This window comes from Clarias gariepinus, chromosome 6 (genome assembly GCF_024256425.1).
Source record: "Clarias gariepinus isolate MV-2021 ecotype Netherlands chromosome 6, CGAR_prim_01v2, whole genome shotgun sequence".
In the NCBI taxonomy this organism is placed as follows: Eukaryota; Metazoa; Chordata; class Actinopteri; order Siluriformes; family Clariidae; genus Clarias; species Clarias gariepinus.
In genome coordinates this window covers 32523116-32542474 of record NC_071105.1, presented here as the reverse complement: position 1 = coordinate 32542474, position 19359 = coordinate 32523116, and the positions used below count along the sequence as shown (strand labels likewise).

At 39.1% G+C, this 19359-nt stretch overlaps 1 protein-coding gene across 1 annotated transcript in view; it reads left to right on the top strand.

Moving 5' to 3' along the window:
* Positions 1 to 19359, top strand: part of LOC128526331 (cytoplasmic phosphatidylinositol transfer protein 1-like) — a 67969-nt gene that overhangs the window by 42349 nt on the left and 6261 nt on the right. Inside the window, exons 2-5 of the mRNA XM_053498089.1 lie at positions 5877 to 6025; positions 12160 to 12248; positions 14040 to 14047; positions 17643 to 17714. Coding sequence (XP_053354064.1) covers positions 5877 to 6025; positions 12160 to 12248; positions 14040 to 14047; positions 17643 to 17714 — 318 coding nt within the window. The remainder of the gene's footprint in view (positions 1 to 5876; positions 6026 to 12159; positions 12249 to 14039; positions 14048 to 17642; positions 17715 to 19359) is intronic.

The following is a 19359-nucleotide window of genomic DNA, read 5'->3' as shown; positions in this document are numbered from 1 at the left end:
TGAGTCAAACAGGCTCATTATTTGCTCTGAATCTGATTTATAAAAAAAAAAATTCCACCTAGCATCAGAAAGTGTTACGGTCAGCATTTGCTATGCCGCTGTGCTCAGCTCGGGGCTTTGAGATTTGATCCGCAGATCTTTACGTCATCAAATTTCACGGTGCCGCGGTCGGTAATTAAATCGCTCCTCTTTCGCTTAGCATCGTTGATTTTCAAACCCGAGCTGGCAGGGTTTTGAGCTCATTATCGACATCGACTGCGGCGATCAGAATTATTGGTATTGTTGGGTAAAGATTATGCGGATCAATAAAGTATTTGACCTGTCAGTCTCAGTATCTTGACTGTTGAGTCCACAAGAGGAAAAAACAAATGACTCTGAGCTTTATTCTCTAGTCTCCTAGGAGAAGACCAGACTCAAGGAAGCAGTATTAAATGCTTAATGACGATAATTCTGCCATACCAAGTGATGAAGCTTCTCGTTTTTTTGTGTTTTTTTTAGGTACTGAGTGACTCTCCCTGTTGAACCTACAGAGTACAAACGAGCGCCGTATATATAGACGTGTAAAACTAATAACCAACTAGAGTCTTCACTTGCAAGGAAGACTATTTTTAGCTCTTGGTTTTTCCCACCCACACACACGTCCGCACTGGGTGCTGCAAAACATATCGATTCTCATTCATTAACGCCGCATTGGCCCTAGCGTTAATGATATTGCAGTTATGCAAACAAGCACTCGAACCTCACCTCGCATCCTCAGAGCACCGCAGTCAGTCTCAAAAGTTTTGACATAATGCACATTTTTTTTGTTGGTTTTTTTTGCATGTTTGTTTTATTCTATAAATTTTACATTTTGTGCTGCTCAAGTAATTAAAGTGTCACACATGCGAGAGAAGAGAGCACAGAGGCAGAACATGTTCACCAGATCTTATTGTTTCTTTTGTTTTAGTTTTTTTTGTTTGTTTGTTTTTTTGTCTCTATTTTAGTTTCTTTTAGTCTTCTCTTCTATTTTTGTCATACCCTTGATGCCTTTGTGTCTTATGGAAACCTACATTTAGAAATCGAGTCCAAAGTGACCGGAGAGACCAGAGTCGTGCTGAAAGCAGGATTGCGCCAAGCGGAGAGGGAGAGAGACCCTTCTTGCTCCAGCTTCTGCTCCACTTTTATGTCAAAGTCACCTTAGATTCAATGCCAGCCAAAAATACAAGGCTTCCACAAGCTGCTACGTAGACGGCAGGCGGTGACCTGCGGTGACGCAGCTAAAAAGAATTAGACGAGTTAGTTTAGGGTGTTTGTCCAGAATGTTATAGGTTAAAAAATATATATATATATTGAATCACATTATGATCTGCAATATTATAATATATTCCTGCTGATGTGGCTGAATTTTGGCCCACCAACAGCTTGACGTCCCCGAGATGATATGAAGTATGTAATATATAATATCGGCGTGAATCATGCTGTAAAGATTTAAAGTTGCACAGGGTACGTCTAACGAATTGCCCAGCATCACTGTCGGAGGCGAAACGAGGGTCGGCACCATGCCCTAAAAAAAAAAAAATTTTATATATATTTTTTTTTTATCTGTAATGTATGTAGATTTTTTTGGTGTGTTAAAAAAGATTAATGATCTGATTAGGCTGAGGCGTACAGATTTTCCAAATATATACAGGAAAAGGGCTGATTAGGATGATTAAACAGCGGGGAGAATAAATAAACGCACCATTAGTCACCAAAGAAAAGGGCGCTACAGGACATAAATGGGAACGGAACTGATTTGCATGTAATGCCGTTTTACATTAGTTTACTTTGCTACAGAAATGTCTGAACATTACCTCAGTTTCTCTCTTTCTTGCTCTCTCTCTGTTTCTAATCGAAGTAAAAGAATGATCTTAATTTACTAAATTCCCCTTTCACGAAAACTGTACAAGGATATGAAATGACACAGAGCGTCGATGTGTGATCTCAAGTGGTCAAAAACTTTAAGCCATACTTAACGGTTTTAGGACAACCTAAAGGAATTAGTAAACGTTAAATCCAGGACGTCTCACATGTTCATTCCTCTTTCTATTGATGCTTGGAGGAACGAAGGCTGAAACTTTTAAGACTCTCGGGCGAGTGTGATTAAAGCAGTAGTAGCGTGAAACATATTGAGCAAACTAGACACACACACACACACAAACTCCAGACCAGTACTTACCCTCATCAAGAAATCCAGATTATGTTCTATGCTAATTCAATATGCTCCCAGACACATCTATAACTCCGCCCCACCACACACACACACTATACACCATCAACATTCATCCATCCATCTAGGAATCTCTGTATTCCAACCACGGAAACCCTCCAAGCACAGGGAGAACATGCAAACTCCATGCACATAGACCCAATGCTGGGAACAAACCCAGGACCAGGAGGTGCAAGGCGACAGTGCTAACCACTAAGCAACCAAACCCACCCAACCACCCACCCGTTACCTCCAGTTGCATATAGAAATTGGATTGGCTGTTCAATCTAATCATACAATTACTTGTCTGTAATTTAGATTTTCATTATTTTAGATTTAATTAAATATATACACACCCACGATTCCTATTGAACACATACTGGGGGTCATAACAAAAGGTTGTTTTTTTTTTTTTTTGCTTAAGTTGACGTGTGAGATATGAAGCTTGCAGGACAAATACTACACAAGTGTGTGTGGCGGTTCTAAGGTTCAAATTAGCCTACTAGTTGTTTGTTTTTGGAAGCAAACCAACCACACACATGAGGTGTTGTGAGAAGCAGAATTTGTACTGCTGACTGTGCCAGAGTTTATGTTTCACAGGTTTCATTCAATCAGAATGTAACTACTATACTTTGACATGTGCAGAGGTGGAAGGTTAACAGTTTTTACATACTTATTGGATACTTTTGACTTGTACTCCTTTACATTCTACAACAAACTTCTGTACTTTCTACTTCAATACATTTCCGCATGGCATTGTATCATACGTGGAGTATTTCGAGCAGTAATATTCCCACATTTGCTATTATACGATATGTGATAGCTTAAATTCTCTTTAAGACGATTAGTCCTGTAGCAGGTGTTTGAAATTAGAACTTGAGTTGATTTCAGACAGCGCCAAAACGGCTTGCTTACAGTTCGTAAGCAGAAAGAGCGAGAGACTCTCTTACTAGGACTTAAAGCAAGAGTTAACAAAATACAACTTCTGTATTTAAATTCTTTTAAAGGTGAGTACTTTTGTAGTAGAAATGGAAATGGAGGACTTTTACTTTTACTTGATATTTTAATCATGGGTTACTTTTACCCAAGTACAGGTCGTCCCTGACGAACATTCGAGTTTTGCCTTTAGCATATAGAAAACAGACTGCGGTCCTACTTCCGAGTTCAATCGCGAAAGTAGCTCACGTGTATTGTACAAAAAATAGACACTGCGGTTGCAACAGATACCAATGTTTATAATTTTTTCAGTGTGTAAGTGTATATGTATAAAATGTCATGTCTGGTGTGTTTGTGTGTGTATAAATCAGTCCGGAAGCACGATGATAGAAAATGTCTGTCCTGTAAAGCTGTCCTCATGGTGAATAATCCAAATTCCGGAAAAATCCTCAACAAAACAGAGCTCACAGTCCAATACAGTAGAAAACAGCTCTGAGACAAAATGCCGTCCAGGATTTGCCTCACGATTTAAAGGCGCAGAGACGGCATTTCATGTGTAAAATTAATTTCCTTAGACACGATTACAGTTTGTAGCCACAAAGTGGCAGTGTGAGGAAAGGGGACAGATTTAATCAACTGGATTGGCATGTTTTACATTGTATATTTGTGTCAAAGGCGTATAAGACTTACTTTGTCAGACTTAAGAACAAATCCGACTTACAAACATGCTCTCGGAATGTAAGTCGGGGACTACCTGTACGCTAGTTGTGTTTTTTGCCCAACACTAGTCATGTGCAAAGTGTTTCTGCATTCTGTGAAGGGTTTAATTTGCCAGAGTGTAACAGATGATTGAGAAGTAGTAGTATTTTTCTTTCAGTCTGTTTCTGATAAATGCCGCAATCAGGATTATGATTATTACAAGAATTTGGTTTTACAGCTTTTAAATCGCACAAAATGGTAAGCCAGTCAGTGCACCTTCCTCAGCCAGACACTGAGTAGATGAAATTAAAGACAGGTGGCAGAGAGTTGTTCTCACAGCGTTTGCTGATCAGAGATGGAAGGAAAATTTTTCTCCTGGGAAATTAGATCATAATTATTATTATTATTATTGCAGTTATAATAAATTTTTTAATAGCACCTGTGTAGAAGTGTTGATTTGTGTGTGTTTGATATGATGTCCTTGGATTAATGGCACATGAAGCGTGAAGGGATTGGGACTAGACCTGGGCAATTGTTGCCATGGACGCCCTCAATGTCATCTCGCATTCTTCCTCCCTCTCTCTCTGTCTCTCTGTCTTTTCCATCAGACACATTATAGGCCTGAACAAGAGGTCATTACTCTATTATAAAACTCAACAGACAGGTAGATGCTCCTGTGTGCACGTCTACAGCATATTACAAGACACACTTGTATACGTCCAGTCTGATCGATTCTCTTAATTGCAGTCCTGTAAAGTGTGCCATGTTCCCCCTCATCAGAACTGCGCAGTGTTTCGTCTATATTTTTAGATCTGCAGCACAACAGCAATAACGGAAAGAGTATCGATTTCTCACAGCCTCCAGCCTCGGGATTTCATGGTTGTGACTCCTTCGTGGGTGAGACGCCAGAGACGTAGGTTGGGACACGCGGTTAAACTGAGGAGCTCATTATGTATGCCTAATCCAAACCAATACCACCATCATTATTTTATTTTAATTTTAATTTTTTATTCTCCTTTTAAATAACCCGCAGGGCGATGCTGATTTTAATCATTCATTCTCTCTTCTCTTTAGCACTCTCTCTCTCTCTCTCTCTCTCTCTCTCTCTCTCTTTCTTTCTCTCTCGCTCTCACCACTTCTTCTGCTGAGTACACAAAGCGAAAGTAGGTGATAAATTATTTACGGGCTCTCAAGCCACCGGCTCGTGCGCCCGGTTTTCTATTTTTAGAAGCATCTGGCTGTCTCCTGGGACTTCACCGAGCACCGCGAGCAATCATGGCGCAACAGATCCAGTAATGGACACGGCTGCCGCAGGATCTGCGGCACGCTATGTGTGCTTCCACTCACGCGTGTTCTCATTAAAATAAATGACACATCCTGACGGGTAGGGATGCTGCGACTTCCATAGAGTGCAGCACAAACCACAAAGGCTTTGTTACCTCTTTATATACCATGCTGTTGGGAGTACGTGTCGGGGGTACAAACGACCATCAGCGAGGTCATCTTTACATCCTTTGTTCCTTTCTTTTAAACGGAAAATTAAAGTATGTAATTACGCCCTAAAGCACCAGTTGCGTTCAGCCTCCATTACTGTACATTGTGTTGCGCGCTCTCTCTCTCTCTCTTTCTTTTTTTTTTCTTTCGTTCCCTCTCTCTGTGCGTGAATGTGTGTGTGACGGTAATATTTAACCAGTTTTGAGGCCAAATAGTGCTGTTGGTTGTTGTTTGCAACTTTTCCGCTGATGCAACTAGTTTTTTTTATTTCCCTCTGTTATGTTATCGAACATCCACCAGCTCAGGGAGCTGCAGAGATCGGAGCTCTGTAAAAAAAAAAAATGCTGAGTTTAGAAGACAGGATGCAGAGGTCAACACTTCTGAAAGTTTACTTACACACAGGAGAACTCCCAGCGTTTAAGAGAGACCACGAGAACTCCAGACCAAAGTTTAAAAAAGACCAGCCTTACTTGGTAGATGCATAAAATAATAATCCAAATCCTTTGTGTGTGTCTTTTAGTACAGGATTGGGCAGTTGTATATGATCAGTAAGCACAGCAATGAGCAGAGCGAACGAGGAGAAGGAGTGGAGGTGGTGCAGAACGAGCCCTTCGACGACCCCACACATGGCCACGGCCAGTTCACAGAGAAACGTGTCTACCTCAACAGGTGAGACGTCTTCTACTCTCTCCACTAACACACAAACACACACGCATATATGGATTTGAGTCAGCCAAAAAAAATCTTCAGGAAAAGAAATGTATTGTGGTGTATATATTGGTATATATTATAATATTATAATAATAATACGGAAATAGTATATCAATATAATATACATCATTAATATTTTTCCTTTCCTGAAGTGTGTGTGTATATATTTATTTATTTGTTTGTTTTTTTGGGTGACTGATATCTTTGCGCTTCGAAACCAGTCTCTGTCTGTCCAGTCTTTATATGTCTGTAAATCTGTATGTCTGTAAATCTGTATGTCTGTCCATCTGATTTTGTCACATCATTAAGTAAAACTGACTCAGCAGAAATTTGATGAAACTTTGCCAGGCCTTTGGTATTTCAAATGAAGTTGAACCTGCGCCAGACATTAAATCAAAATGTCCTTGAGTAGAAGAGACGTTTTTCTCCTCGGAGGTGGGCGTGGGCTATACACGTCATTCAACACAGCCAATGAACGCAATAGTTTGAATACACGAATACATAGAATGAGGAAGACACAGAAACGACTGTAGTTTAATATGTTACTTTAAACAGCAAGTGTATTTGGCTGACAACGAAACTTGGCGTAAACAAGGCATAAGACCTTACAAAATGTTATTTCTTTGTATTAATAAGCTTAATTAATTAATTAAATTAATAAAGAGTTCTGCTGTACAGAAAAACAGACAGACGTGTACGTGGATTTCAACCTCCTATAATAATATTACTGATTACATTAAAGCTCATCTGCTTATTTTTAGCTTTAACCTTTTAAACCATTTCTAAAAACTCTAAAAAAGGTTTGTTCTGGGGAAGACTCTTGTGTGGATGTGACTCATACACAGTGCAGCTGGAGCAGCTGACCTCTCCTGAAATCAATGAACAGTCAAGGACACGATACTCTCAGATAAGCACGCTTTTCAAGGTTTAAGAGCAGGAAAGATGGATAAAGAGTCAGCTACAAAGGGGTCGAGAAATAGGCAGTGAATTAAAAGGAAGAAAAGAGAGCTTTCACAGGCAAAGAATTAATCATAATTAAAGACAAGGTGGAGAGACACGTAAGAGGAAAAAAACGATATAAACAAGAAGGACAGATGAGAGTGTTTAAAATAAGAGAGTTGGACTGAAATAGGAAGGTTTTGTCCTTTTGATTAATTGAAGGCGAAACAGCCGTGTCAGCACCGTGACCGCATTAAGCTTACACACCAGTTTTTCGAGTTGGCTGCCCTTTTAAAAAAAGGTGGGGTGAGAAGGGGAGCGGACCGCACAATGCGTTTATCGTTTTCTCTGGATTGTAGGGCCTCGTCCAAGTTAGTCGGAATACCAAATAAACCTTTTTTTTCCCTTCCTCGATTTTGACCAGAGACTCGATTTCGTCCTGACTGTCCATTTAAAACAGAAGACTAGGTGTAAAGGTCCCCATGTTTTATTGTTTATTTAACAAGTTAACACAGGTCTCAGAGCTTCATCTAAGAATGTCTGTTGATGTTCCATCTGAAATCGCCTAGGAACAACAATCTTCGGGAAAGGAGATTTCTTCTTATATGAGCTTATAAAAGGAAAAAACCTAACTGGCTTGCTAAAACCCCAGCCAATACAAAAAAGACACTTTCTGCTTCGGGAATCCTTTTCAATAACTAAAATTACTTTTTGCTTGCAACAAAGCACCTTTTGTTTAGGTATTAAAATGCATTCGTACGTGTTTGTGATTAAAAAATCAATATCTACATCTAAATTTAGGCATTTGGCAGATGCTCTTATTCAGAGTATTTACACAATATTTCTTCAATCTAATTGAAATAATGCAGATTACAGATTGCAACTTAACTGTTTACATTGATCCTGTTGATGCTGAGCTGATGAGGTGTGTGTTTATACGCTAAAACATTTAATCAGAATTTAACTTGAAGGGCAAGCTTGCCATGTTTTCATTTCATATCCCATATTTGCATTATGATTTGATACAAGGATTCCGCCTCATTTATGATTGGTTATATGGCATTCATTGCCCCTTTCTCAGACAAAAAAAAAAAAAAAACATCAGTGGATGGATATAAAGACAAGTGGGAAAATTTGTTCTCACAGAGTTTTCTAATAAAAGCAAAATTTCTTGTCACGTCACCTAACGTTACCCCTATGTGGGCAGAGAAGACTGTATTTATTCTAACAATCTGATCGGTTGTTTACTTGGCTAATATTTACATATTGAACAGATTATTAAAGCTTTACACCTCCGCTCTCATTCTAATAAGGGGAACAGGGCTCGTATTTACTGCGCGTCTCAGAATAGGAAATCGCTTCTAAGTGGCCAAATATTCTTAGAATGATGCCATTTTGATCCTACTTTCAGGAATAGGAGTAAGAGCTATTTATTAAGATTCTTAAAAGTAGATATAGAAGAGCTCTGGAAGTGTCCTGACTAGTTAGAGGAAATGTTCACGCAGAGACGTGCACAGAGGAGAGACCTGTTAGTAACACTGAGTGACATGGAGCTCATAAATGATACGTGTGGACAAAAACGGAATACTTGTTTTTCCCTTTTTCGAGTGCAGTATGTAACTGTTCCATTAATGAACATTGTTGTATGCTGTCTGCGCAGGTGACTGATACTGTTTGTTCTCTGCTATCACAGCACCGCAGATTATGTGCGGATCCATACATTTCTCAACCACACAACGTGACATTTAAGGAAAAACGAGCTGTAGGCGTCATCCATGCTGCACACATTAAAATAATCATATATACAATTTATATATTTATGTAACATTGAACGTACACAATTTTTTTTTTTTTTTTTTTTTGGAGATTCTTCATTATTAGCACAGCGTATCCCCGCGTTTCACACTCCTCAGGGGTACAGTACGTGCTGCAGACTGACAGGTGGCATTGATGTTTTTACAAATTGTCTCCGTTCACTTTTTATCTTAAGAGTAAGGCAGAAATTTGCTTTGATTATTTCTTTACATTTTACTGCCTTATCCTCCTTCCCCTCAAGCTGAACGCTCTCATCCTCTCTCCAGTTTCGCTTTCTTTTCTAAATCATTTAGAAGGGGCTTTAAACTGTTGTGATTTGGGCAGACTGATGAGGATAACGTCATGCAGTCGATTCACACATCTATAATTTTTGTCTGTGTGCATAAAGGTTACAGTTTCACTTTTTCACTGTTTAAAACTACAACGCAAGTCTATGTGTTTTTCTACTTTGCGGCTCTCAGCGTCGTAAAAAACTGACGTCACACGCTTGCCTTTGGTGCAGTCCCACTCCTCACTAAAGAAAAAACAAATAAATAAAAAAAGAGTAGGAAGCTTTACAAGTAACTTCAGTGTCCTACTCTAAGGTAGGAAGATTTTCAGTCCTAAATGAACCTTGAACGTCACACAGGCGTTTACGAAATGTTTTAATTCAGATTTTTAGTAAAATATTGGGATCCCTGTAAACACGCCTATGGTGAACAGAAACACTTTAACATTAAAAATATCTTTTTCGTTTGATTAAAAAAGATGTGAAAATTTTAATAATGATGCAATTTAAATGTAAAAATTTAAATTTGATTTAAAATGTAAAGCAGTTTATTTTATACAGCCACCTTATCATAAGCGCTGGAGTTTGTAAAGTATAACGTTTAAAGTTTGGTGCATTCTTTCACGCGGTTTACAGCACTTCATGGTTTTCTCTTTTATTTATTCTTTGTTCCTCTCTCGCTTTCTCTCTCACTCTTTTTGTCCTACTGTTTTCTATCTGCTCTCTTTTTCAGGAAGGCACTTTTTCTTTTTCTTTTTTTAAATGGTCGGAAAGTACCGCATAAAACATTTGGAGAATTTTGGTGCCTTTTGGTGCTTTGGTTTGTCATGCAATGCCAGGCGATCCACACCAAGTGCCACAGATGCTTCTAGATCCTCATTAGCAGGCATGCTTAGAAAGGGCAATTTTCCAGCAGATATCCCACCACCAACTGGACTCCAATCTGATCAGCTTGTCTGTTAGCGTCGGTGTTAGAGTTAGCGTTAACATTAGCCAGCGAGTTATGGGTAGGTGATTAATGAAGTTTAATGAAGTTGTGATTACGGGGGTGTTCTCCCTACTGTGAGCATGTGAAAAAAAAAAAAAGCTCAGCCAGTGCCAATAAAAGCTCTCTGGTGTGAAAAACCGTGGGTTTCAGAACCGAGCCGTTGCCCTCAGAAACTGCCGCAGTGTGCACTGCCAATTAAAGAGTGCTGTGTGGTTTTTTTTTTTTTTTTTTAGTGGCTCAGCTCTCAGAATGAGGCGCAGTCGCCTTCAAAGAGCTTTGAGTTTAATTGCTTCTGATGTTGCCAGTTTTGGGGGTGAATTCAGCCTCGGCCCACGCACTCCAAAGAAGCATGTACTGTTCCTGGCAGACTTTAATAGTCATGCATCTGTTAAAGCAGGCAGAATTCACTGGACCCACAGGAACGTGAAGACGTGCTACTGTACATCGTGACAGGGACAAGCATTAGACTATACATTCACTCGTAACTTGGTATGATTTTTATTTTATTTTTTTTCTTTGGAATGTATAGTTTGCTTCGATGTAGTAGCAGTGTAAACGGTGTGGCCTCTGTCGGTGGCCATTAATCAAACTTTTTGGTTTTAAGACTGGGTAGGTGTAAGGTCCTCTAATTTCCTGCGCAGTTACCGTACCTGTGTTTCTTATGGATGTCATTTTACTGTGTGTGTAAAAGCAGGCTGTGAGACCTGAGCGGAAAGCAGCAATTCATTTAGGATTATGAACCTCATCACTCAGGCAGCACGAATCATTCTAGAAAGAAAGTGTGGGGGGACATATAAAGGGGGGGGGGATAAAAATGATTCAGCACGTGTAGCAAAGAAAGGTTTGTAAAAGAGGAGACTGTGTGTGTGCGCGCGCATGCACAAGAGAGAAATGTTATTGCACCCCAGGCCCTGAATCCCTTTTTTTTTTTTTTTTTTTTAAGAGATACATCTTCTTTTTCTTTTGCATTACGCTGATAAAAATCCATTACGGCAAAAAGCCCAGCGCTTATGCCTTGCAGTCTCGGAGTTTGTCATAAAAGACTCCATTATGTCCAATGGAACCTTTTGCCAGTGCTGCTTTTTTTGCGTTAGTGTGAAGGAGAAGTAAAGCTCCAGAGGTATTACAGACTGATTACTTACATACAGTAACAGAAAAGAGCAAAAGTAATGTAGTCTTTTATCAATGATTACAGGACAAGGGAAATAGGCTACTAATTAGTAAAGCTAAGACAGCCATCCTTTTTTTTTTTCTTTGTTGTTAATATGTCCTAACATTTTTACCATGGGGACAGTTTTTCCATAATCGATTTTGTATTTTTGATTGTCTCAATGCACAGTCAGACGCAGGGGAAATTCTCTAACAGCTGACTGGCATCCGGGTCTGACTCATTTTTGCTTTTTTTTTTTTTTTTCTTAGATCAAACCACAGGATATTATGTTTCTCTTGAAAGTTATTACTGTAACAAGCCATACTGTATGTTGCATGGAAAAAGGCAAATACGTTCAGTTTAGTGTGTCAACCAATAAAGCTAACACTGCTTATCAGGGTTTTTTTTATTTTTATTTTTATTTTTTCTATTATTATCACCCCTATTTGGTCACTTGCCAATTCTCTACCCACCAGCCAGTTCTCCTCCTACTATGTGTAGAGTAAGAGATGGTTAAAAGTGCTTCCCTACAAAGACACATGACCCTAGCTCTCTCCTTTATTATTATTATTATTATTATTATTATTATTATTATTAAACATGCTACCTCACAGGACAGCGTAAAACACTTTAACATGTTATACACTCTTTTCTGTGTACATGAACTAAAGATTATCTTAGAGGAGTGTAATGGCCCTCCCACCAAGAAAGCACAGCCAAACTGATAGCTGTGACATCATCAGAATCGCTTTTTGTTTTACCGCATGTTTAATTACATGTTTATCACATTTTAAAATTCTAATGGCGTCACAAACAAAACGACAGGTGTGGTATTTTATCCAACCCATGAACACTATTCATAATATTCTTTGTCGTGTTTTTATTATTGATCTGTAATGGTCTTATTTATTTTATTATTGATCTGTTCACAGCAAACTGCCCAGCTGGGCGAGAGCAGTGGTGCCCAGAATCTTCTATGTGACAGAGAAGGCTTGGAACTATTATCCTTACACCATCACAGGTACTGCAGTCAAACTGAACCCAAGAACAAGAAGAATAAAGTAGGAATGTAATCATCAGGATTCACATGTCTCAGAGGAAGAAGGACATGTTAGTCCTCACTTTCCTGGTCTGGTAGCTGTAATGCAATAGTGGAGAACCCAGATAATAGGGTGGGAACTGGAAAAGACTAAATTGGATTTCCACCTCCCACCCCTGGACATAGAAAAAAATGTTCAAACACTTACTGGCCTTAGAAACCCTGCGCTGTAATCCGCTGCGCCTCAGCAATAATAAAGGGTGGAGTAGGCTGCCTCGGCTGCAGTGATGATGATAATGATGATGATGATGATGATGATGACTTTGAGTCTAAGTGAACCTCCTACATTGCCTTACTGCAGACAGATTATGGCTATGAAGGTGTCTACTGAGGACACATTAATGGCCAAAGTTCCTCTCACATTCTGGCCATTCATTTGCCATAAAAGAAGGCAGTAGGATATAAAGGGTGTTCAGCATTGTGGATGGAAATTATGTGACAATTCAATTGAAAAAAAAAAAACATCCTTCTTTAGATTGCTGTCGTTAGGTCCTGACCACTGCAGCCCAAGAACGTCCCACCTTAGCTGCTGTTTCGTAGTTGCTCTGACCCAGTCCTCCAGAAAAGGGGTGGGGCACAAGCAGAAAAGGGGTGCAGGGATGGAGCAGAAACAGAAAAGGGGTGCAGGGATGGAGCAGAAGCAGAGTGTGGGGTGGAGCAGAAGCGGAGCTGCTGAACTGTCATGTAGTTGTGGTGAAATTCTTATCACTGTTAAGTTTGAGAGGGGAAAAAGTGCAGCTGTAAAAACAGCCAAAATAGACTTTTTCTTAGCCAATTTCTTAGGTTCTGTGAGTTATCAACTGTCTGGTATGCCTGAAGGAGTGCGGTACTCTATATCTCTGACAGCATGAAACAGATATTTGAATTACCCTTCTCTATTACTTTCCTTGCTTTTTACATTCCACCAATCACGGTAATCATGTTTTTGTGTTTTTTTTTTTATTGTTTGTTTTTGTTTTTTTATTCTGCAGCAGCTCAAACTTGATTGCCACTGATTAAAACCTTTGTGAAAGTTTAGAATTATCAAAATTTCTTGAGAGATCAGTATATATATATACAATATATATGTTTATAATAAGCTGATGGTTACACACTTGACATATTTTAGCTCCACCTGGTGTAATTTGAGGTCTCTGAGAAATAGCAGGTTCTGTAGTTTCTGCCGCATGGTTCCCCCATCACCCTCCTTTTACCCCTCCTGTCTCGACTCTAATTGACCTTGAGCTAAATTCATGTCACCACAAAGTTAAAAACATGTCATGTTATTTTTCTCATAGCGAATTAATCTGTTAAATGCCATTTTAAACAGGACACAGTATTCTTGGGCGCTTGTCAGTTCACTCGGGCCGGATGCCCAAGTATCATCATGTGTGGGAAACACTGCTGTTATTTTGAGTTGGTTATATAAGGACCAAGGGAACTTTTTTCAGAAACAATTTCAGGTGCCAGAAACTTTTCTTATTAAAACTTTCAAGTTAGTTTCTGTTTAATAAACAGTAAAACTTGAATCTTACCATCATGGCTTAGTTTGTGTCAAAACAGTGAGGGTTCTTGTAGTGTCCTGGGTGCACAAAACAGGAATTTATCCAGAAACCATAAAAGTTATTGTTTAGACAATGATTTGATTCTGTATTTGATAAGATGCTAATTTAGTTTTCTGCTTTTTCCTTTCCTCTTATCTGGTCCTGAATACGCAACATCCCGTGACTGCAGAATACACAGTAAGTACAGTTTCTGTCTTTTCTTTGTCAAGACATGTTTTTCTACTAAATTTACTGCTGCAGTATGAATCAATTAAGCGTTATTACACGCGTTATTAAGGCGTGCTGTTGTATTAAATATCAGCACTGCTGTTATTGCTTTTATGCAGCAGTTTTACAAATGCATTTTTTATTGACACATTATGATTAGTTTGTTTATTAACCAAATTTTTTGTTCCCCCAACACATTCTTTAGTGACTGGCAGAGTAGTTGTATTACCGGTACTATGTAGCCAAAACATGAGGGAATAAACAGTGAAGGTTGTGGACAGTCCTAAGAAACTTACAAGATTTACTTTATATTTCCGCTTTGGAATATTAGCTAACTTCCGGATTCAGGGATTAAATCCCAAATAGTGTTCAATGGGAAAGCTACAGCACTATGCATGGTGTACAATCCCAATCCACACACAAAGTAGTGCCCTTGATCAGGGGTTAGAGAGCAATTTGGGTTTCAGCCTTGTGTTTTAGAAGCTAGTTAGCCATGAACAGATCAACACGAATGGTCGGCAGCAATCCAGAGCGACTTAATAAACCGGTTACCAAGGATACAAAACCCTTTAACGACTCCCCCTCCTAGTCTCACTTTCTCACTTTTTCATATAACAAGCCTTTTGAGACAGGGAAGGATCCTTTGACCCTAGAGGACTCAAATATGAGGAAATTACCTCAGACTGAAGAAGCTACTTGGATGTTTAGTGACACACATCCACCTAACAAGAAAGAAGTCCGGTTGGAGTAACTCAACTTCCGGATAACCACCGGAAAGGCTGAGAATCTTCACAGACATAATGATACAGTTTTGCTTAAGATGTCATGCTCTATTACCACCACTCATGTGAATGCATCTCATCATGTCCGATTACTCCTTACTAACTCAAGTAAAATATACTGTGTAGTCATTTTCACTAGCTGTAGTGATTAGCAAGACATTTTTAGCGTTTAAGCATAGCTAGCTATAATCCCATTGATCAAAGGCATTTATGACAAATGTACAGTAGTTTGTTTAAAAAACATTCATTAATGAAATGCAGGGTCATTACAGAAAACCTGTCCACATTGCAGATGTTGAGTACCAATGCAGTACTCGATCCACTTTAATAAAAACACCCGTTTGTAATAATGCAATTTTGTTTTAATCTTTAATAAAATCACACAGCAAAAGAGCTACCGTTCGGTTTTACCTCAAAACATCAGAAAATATGATCTGAGCGACTTTTTTCACAGCACAACAAAAACAAACAAACAAAAAAAAAACATACAGCAAATGGCAATTCTTTTAAATGAGAAGTGCCAGAGAAAAATCTTTAGACCAGTTCGAGGTGACAGGAAGTCAACAATAAATTAAAGTAAAAGCCTTTCAGGATGCATAAGGTGTCAAGGTTGAAGAGCTAAAACGATAGAAGACCACATCAGTTTGCACTCCTGTCTGCCAAGAGCAAGCACAGGCTCACTGGAACTGAACTCTTCTAGAAAGACTTTTGACATTTTTGTCCAGTCAGTATTTTTACAGTTTTGAGGCAGACTGTATTAATATCATTCTAGGTTTTGGTTGTTAGGGGTGAAACCTGGTGTCTTGTGGAGTTTTTTTTTTTTTTTTTTTTTTTTTTTTTGCTGTTGGTTGATTTGTTGTTATGCTCTGAGATGTACTCCGGTTTCCTCACACAGTCCAATGACATGCAGATTAGGTTAAATCTTTCCTGTCCTCTTCTGCTTGTACCCCGTCTTTTGACCCATGTCTCCTGTACACAGGATAAGAGGAATAAAAGATGAATGAATGAATAATTAGCATTTCAGCAACATGCAAGAGTATGGGTATTCCTATTCCTAAGTGGCCAGCGAGTGCACGCGCTGTTAGTCCACAGACGTCATGGTGATATTTAAAGGTCTGATTCATATTTAACTGATGTTTTCATGCGGTGTTCGGGAGCCGTTTCTCCCACTGACATCCTGCGAATCCAGATAAATGGGTTTGAAATAGGTTTGCATCACGGTAAATGTCTCTTAAAGTTCGAGAAAAACTCTTCAAAGTGACTCACGGTTATTTTTGTATAGCGTGGTGGGGGTGGCTGGGGTGGAGCTTGAGGGCTGAACAGGAAGACACAGTGACTCACCGAAGAGAAGAGACAGTCCCCACTTTCAAATATCTTTTTCACTGTCATTTATTACTTCTATCATTTCTTCTTCCATCTCTCTCTCTCTCTCTCTCTCTCTCTCTCTCCCTCTTTCTCTCTCTCTGTTCCCCCACCCTCCCCTCTCTTTTTTTTTTTCGCCCACACTTCCTAAGGTGTCATTTGCAGCAACTTTCTTTTCCATAAAGGGGTTACCATGGAAATATGTCTTCTTGTTCCTATGTTGTTAATCATAGCTTTAATGGTCTTGTACACGAGATCACACAAATCACAAGCACTGATTTAAATCAGAATGCATCTCCCGTTTAGGTATGTTAGTTTCAGATTGCTCATTTATACAGCATGATGATTTCAACAAGCATCAGATAAATAAGCATTCACTTCCTATAGCCGGATGAAGTGTGATTCTGACAATGGCGCCTGGATGACGAGGCATTCACACTGAGATTTTCACAACTCACATGCACATTCAATTAAATGTAATGCACTGATGGGGTCCAGGCTCTCAGTATGCTCACTGGAGTGAGCTAGTTGCATGAGCCTTATAGGAACAGTGAGGATGTGGTGATAGGCAGAGGATAGTGTTTGCTTTAGCAACTATAAGTAAGACTTATGACTAACGAAAATCCGAGTTACGAATTTCCCACAGACACGAATGGACCGTGGTTCTCACACATTTCTAGATGCGAACAAATCACGGAAGTAGCTTTTATTGTATAAAAAATAGACACTGCAGTGCACCAGATATTAATATTTACAATTGTATACAATATTTATATTAATAGAAATAGAAATGGGAGACTTCTACTTCTACTTGATATTTTATCCGGGGTATGTCTATTTTTACTTAAGTACAGGTAGTCCCCAACTTAATTCAACGAAAATTCAAGTTACGACTTTACGTTGCGAATAGCCCGTGGTTCTACTTCTGGTTTAATCGCGAAAGTAGCTCACGTGTATTGTACAATGTGTAAAATAGCCATCCGGTATATTGGTATATATGAACTTGAGGTGCGGGAGAAAATAGTCAGCCTTACTAGTTTCAATGAATCAGTCTGTGGAAGCATAATGATAGAAAAGGTTTGTCCTGTAAAGCTCGAGTGTAAAACAGCTCTCCCTCCCTCCCTCCCGAGTTGAATTTGAACGAGGTTTAGCTGACTCGTTAATCACGTTAAAATTTTTGGCCACATGATGGCAGTGCAGGCAAAGGAGACAGGTGCAATGCTTAGATTTAGCCAAGTGGATTGCTTTACACTTATATATTCATATGTTAAAGACATCACAAGACTTACTTTGTCAGACTTGAGAACAAATCCGACTTACAAACATGCTTCCGGAATAAAACTTGTTTGTAAGTCGGGGACTTACTGTACAAGCAAACAACTAAGATAAACATGACACTTTCTCTTTACTTTTATTTTCAGTGTTCGTTTTTACCGAAGTTCTCCATCCACATAGAAACCAAGTATGAGGACAACAAAGGAAGCAATGACAACGTGAGTACATACACGAGCATGTAGAGGTTTATCTCTTCTTCTAATTATTAATAATAATAAATACATTTTCTTTCCCGATGCCTCCTTTTTCCCCTTTTCTTATTTCAAGCCATGTTAATGGGTTTTGTCTCACAGCGTGTGTTAGCCCACATGCTCTTACAAAATCGATTTCTGGATTGAGCGAGCATTTGGCTGGCGTACAGTTGAGCAGATTCTTCAGCTCATTTTTTATCGTCACTGTGAGCGAGTTTCCTCAGAGCATGCTTGATAAAAAGAGTAAATAATTTTGTCAGAGACAAACAGTGTCTGTCTAACTGAAGTTAGAAAAATAATGTATTTTAAAAAGTAAGCCAAATTGATGAACAGATTCAAATTTGCAAATATTCCTTTTTTTCCCACTGTATGTTAGGAAGAAATCCAGTCCATCATATCCCCCAGTAGCGGTTCTTTTTTCTTCCATATGACAGTACAACATTTAGCCTGCATCCTGATGCGTGCGGTCACACATCCTACACTCTGCCTTATATCTCCTTTCACGCACATACTCACTTTTAAACTGTGTTGGAATTATAACACAGTCAACCCATAGTTCACTTGCCACAAGTCCTTTCTCTGTCCCTATATCTATTTCTTTTATTCTCTTCTTGTCTCCCTCTGTCTCTGATGTACTACGTCTGTGTTGGAAAAGCTCAGGTATTGATCAGGGCTGACCGTGCTGGACCCGAGGGCAGTCGGGGAAGCAGCACACACGCACACACAGCATCTCCATTTCACTAAGACTTTTTACTGCTGCCCTTTTTTTAAGAGCCTGATGCTGTAAATGATCACATTTTATTTATCAAAAGGTCATATTAAAAGTTACCTATTTGAGGCAGCAGAAGTCTAGATAGTGTCTCGGTCCAACCTCAGAACACTGGGCGGAAGGCAAGAATAAATCATGGATGTTCATAAGGCATCATACAGGTGTGTGTGGGTGTGTGAGTGTGTTTGGGAACAAAGTTAAGTTTCACCACATTGAATTTTAAATGAAACTCTCAAGATGCAAGTGAAGACAAGACATTCAGCTTTAATTCAATGAGTTTGACAAAAGTGTGGCTTTAACCATTTAGGAATTCCAACCATTTTCATAAACACACACACACCCTGTTTGGGAGGGTCATAAATAATGGAACAAACTAACATAATTACAACCATAAGGATTGCCCTTGGTACTTGGTAGAAAATCCTTTTGCAGTCAACGACTTCCTGAAGTCTGGAACCCACAGCCATGAATAAATACTGAGTTTCCTCCCTCATGATGCTTTGCCAGGCGTTTAGTGCAGCTGCCTTAAACTGCTGCTGTTTGTAGATCTTTATGCCTTCAGTCTTGTCTGTAGGAAGTGGGAAAACAAACTCTATTGGCCTGAGATCAGATGACTGACTTGGCCAGTGAGGAATAATAGTAACTCTTCAGTTACTATAAAACATACAGCCAGTAAAATAATATTGGCATTGCTTTACATATAAAAAGAGGATAATAATTTATGAGGTACGGGAGAGAATTTCAGCTGTGGTGTAGTTAATGCAGTTTTGGAAAGTCTGGGTGAAATTCACCCAGAAGCCTTTCCAGGTACCAATCGAAAATACTGATGCATGTTGGAAAACA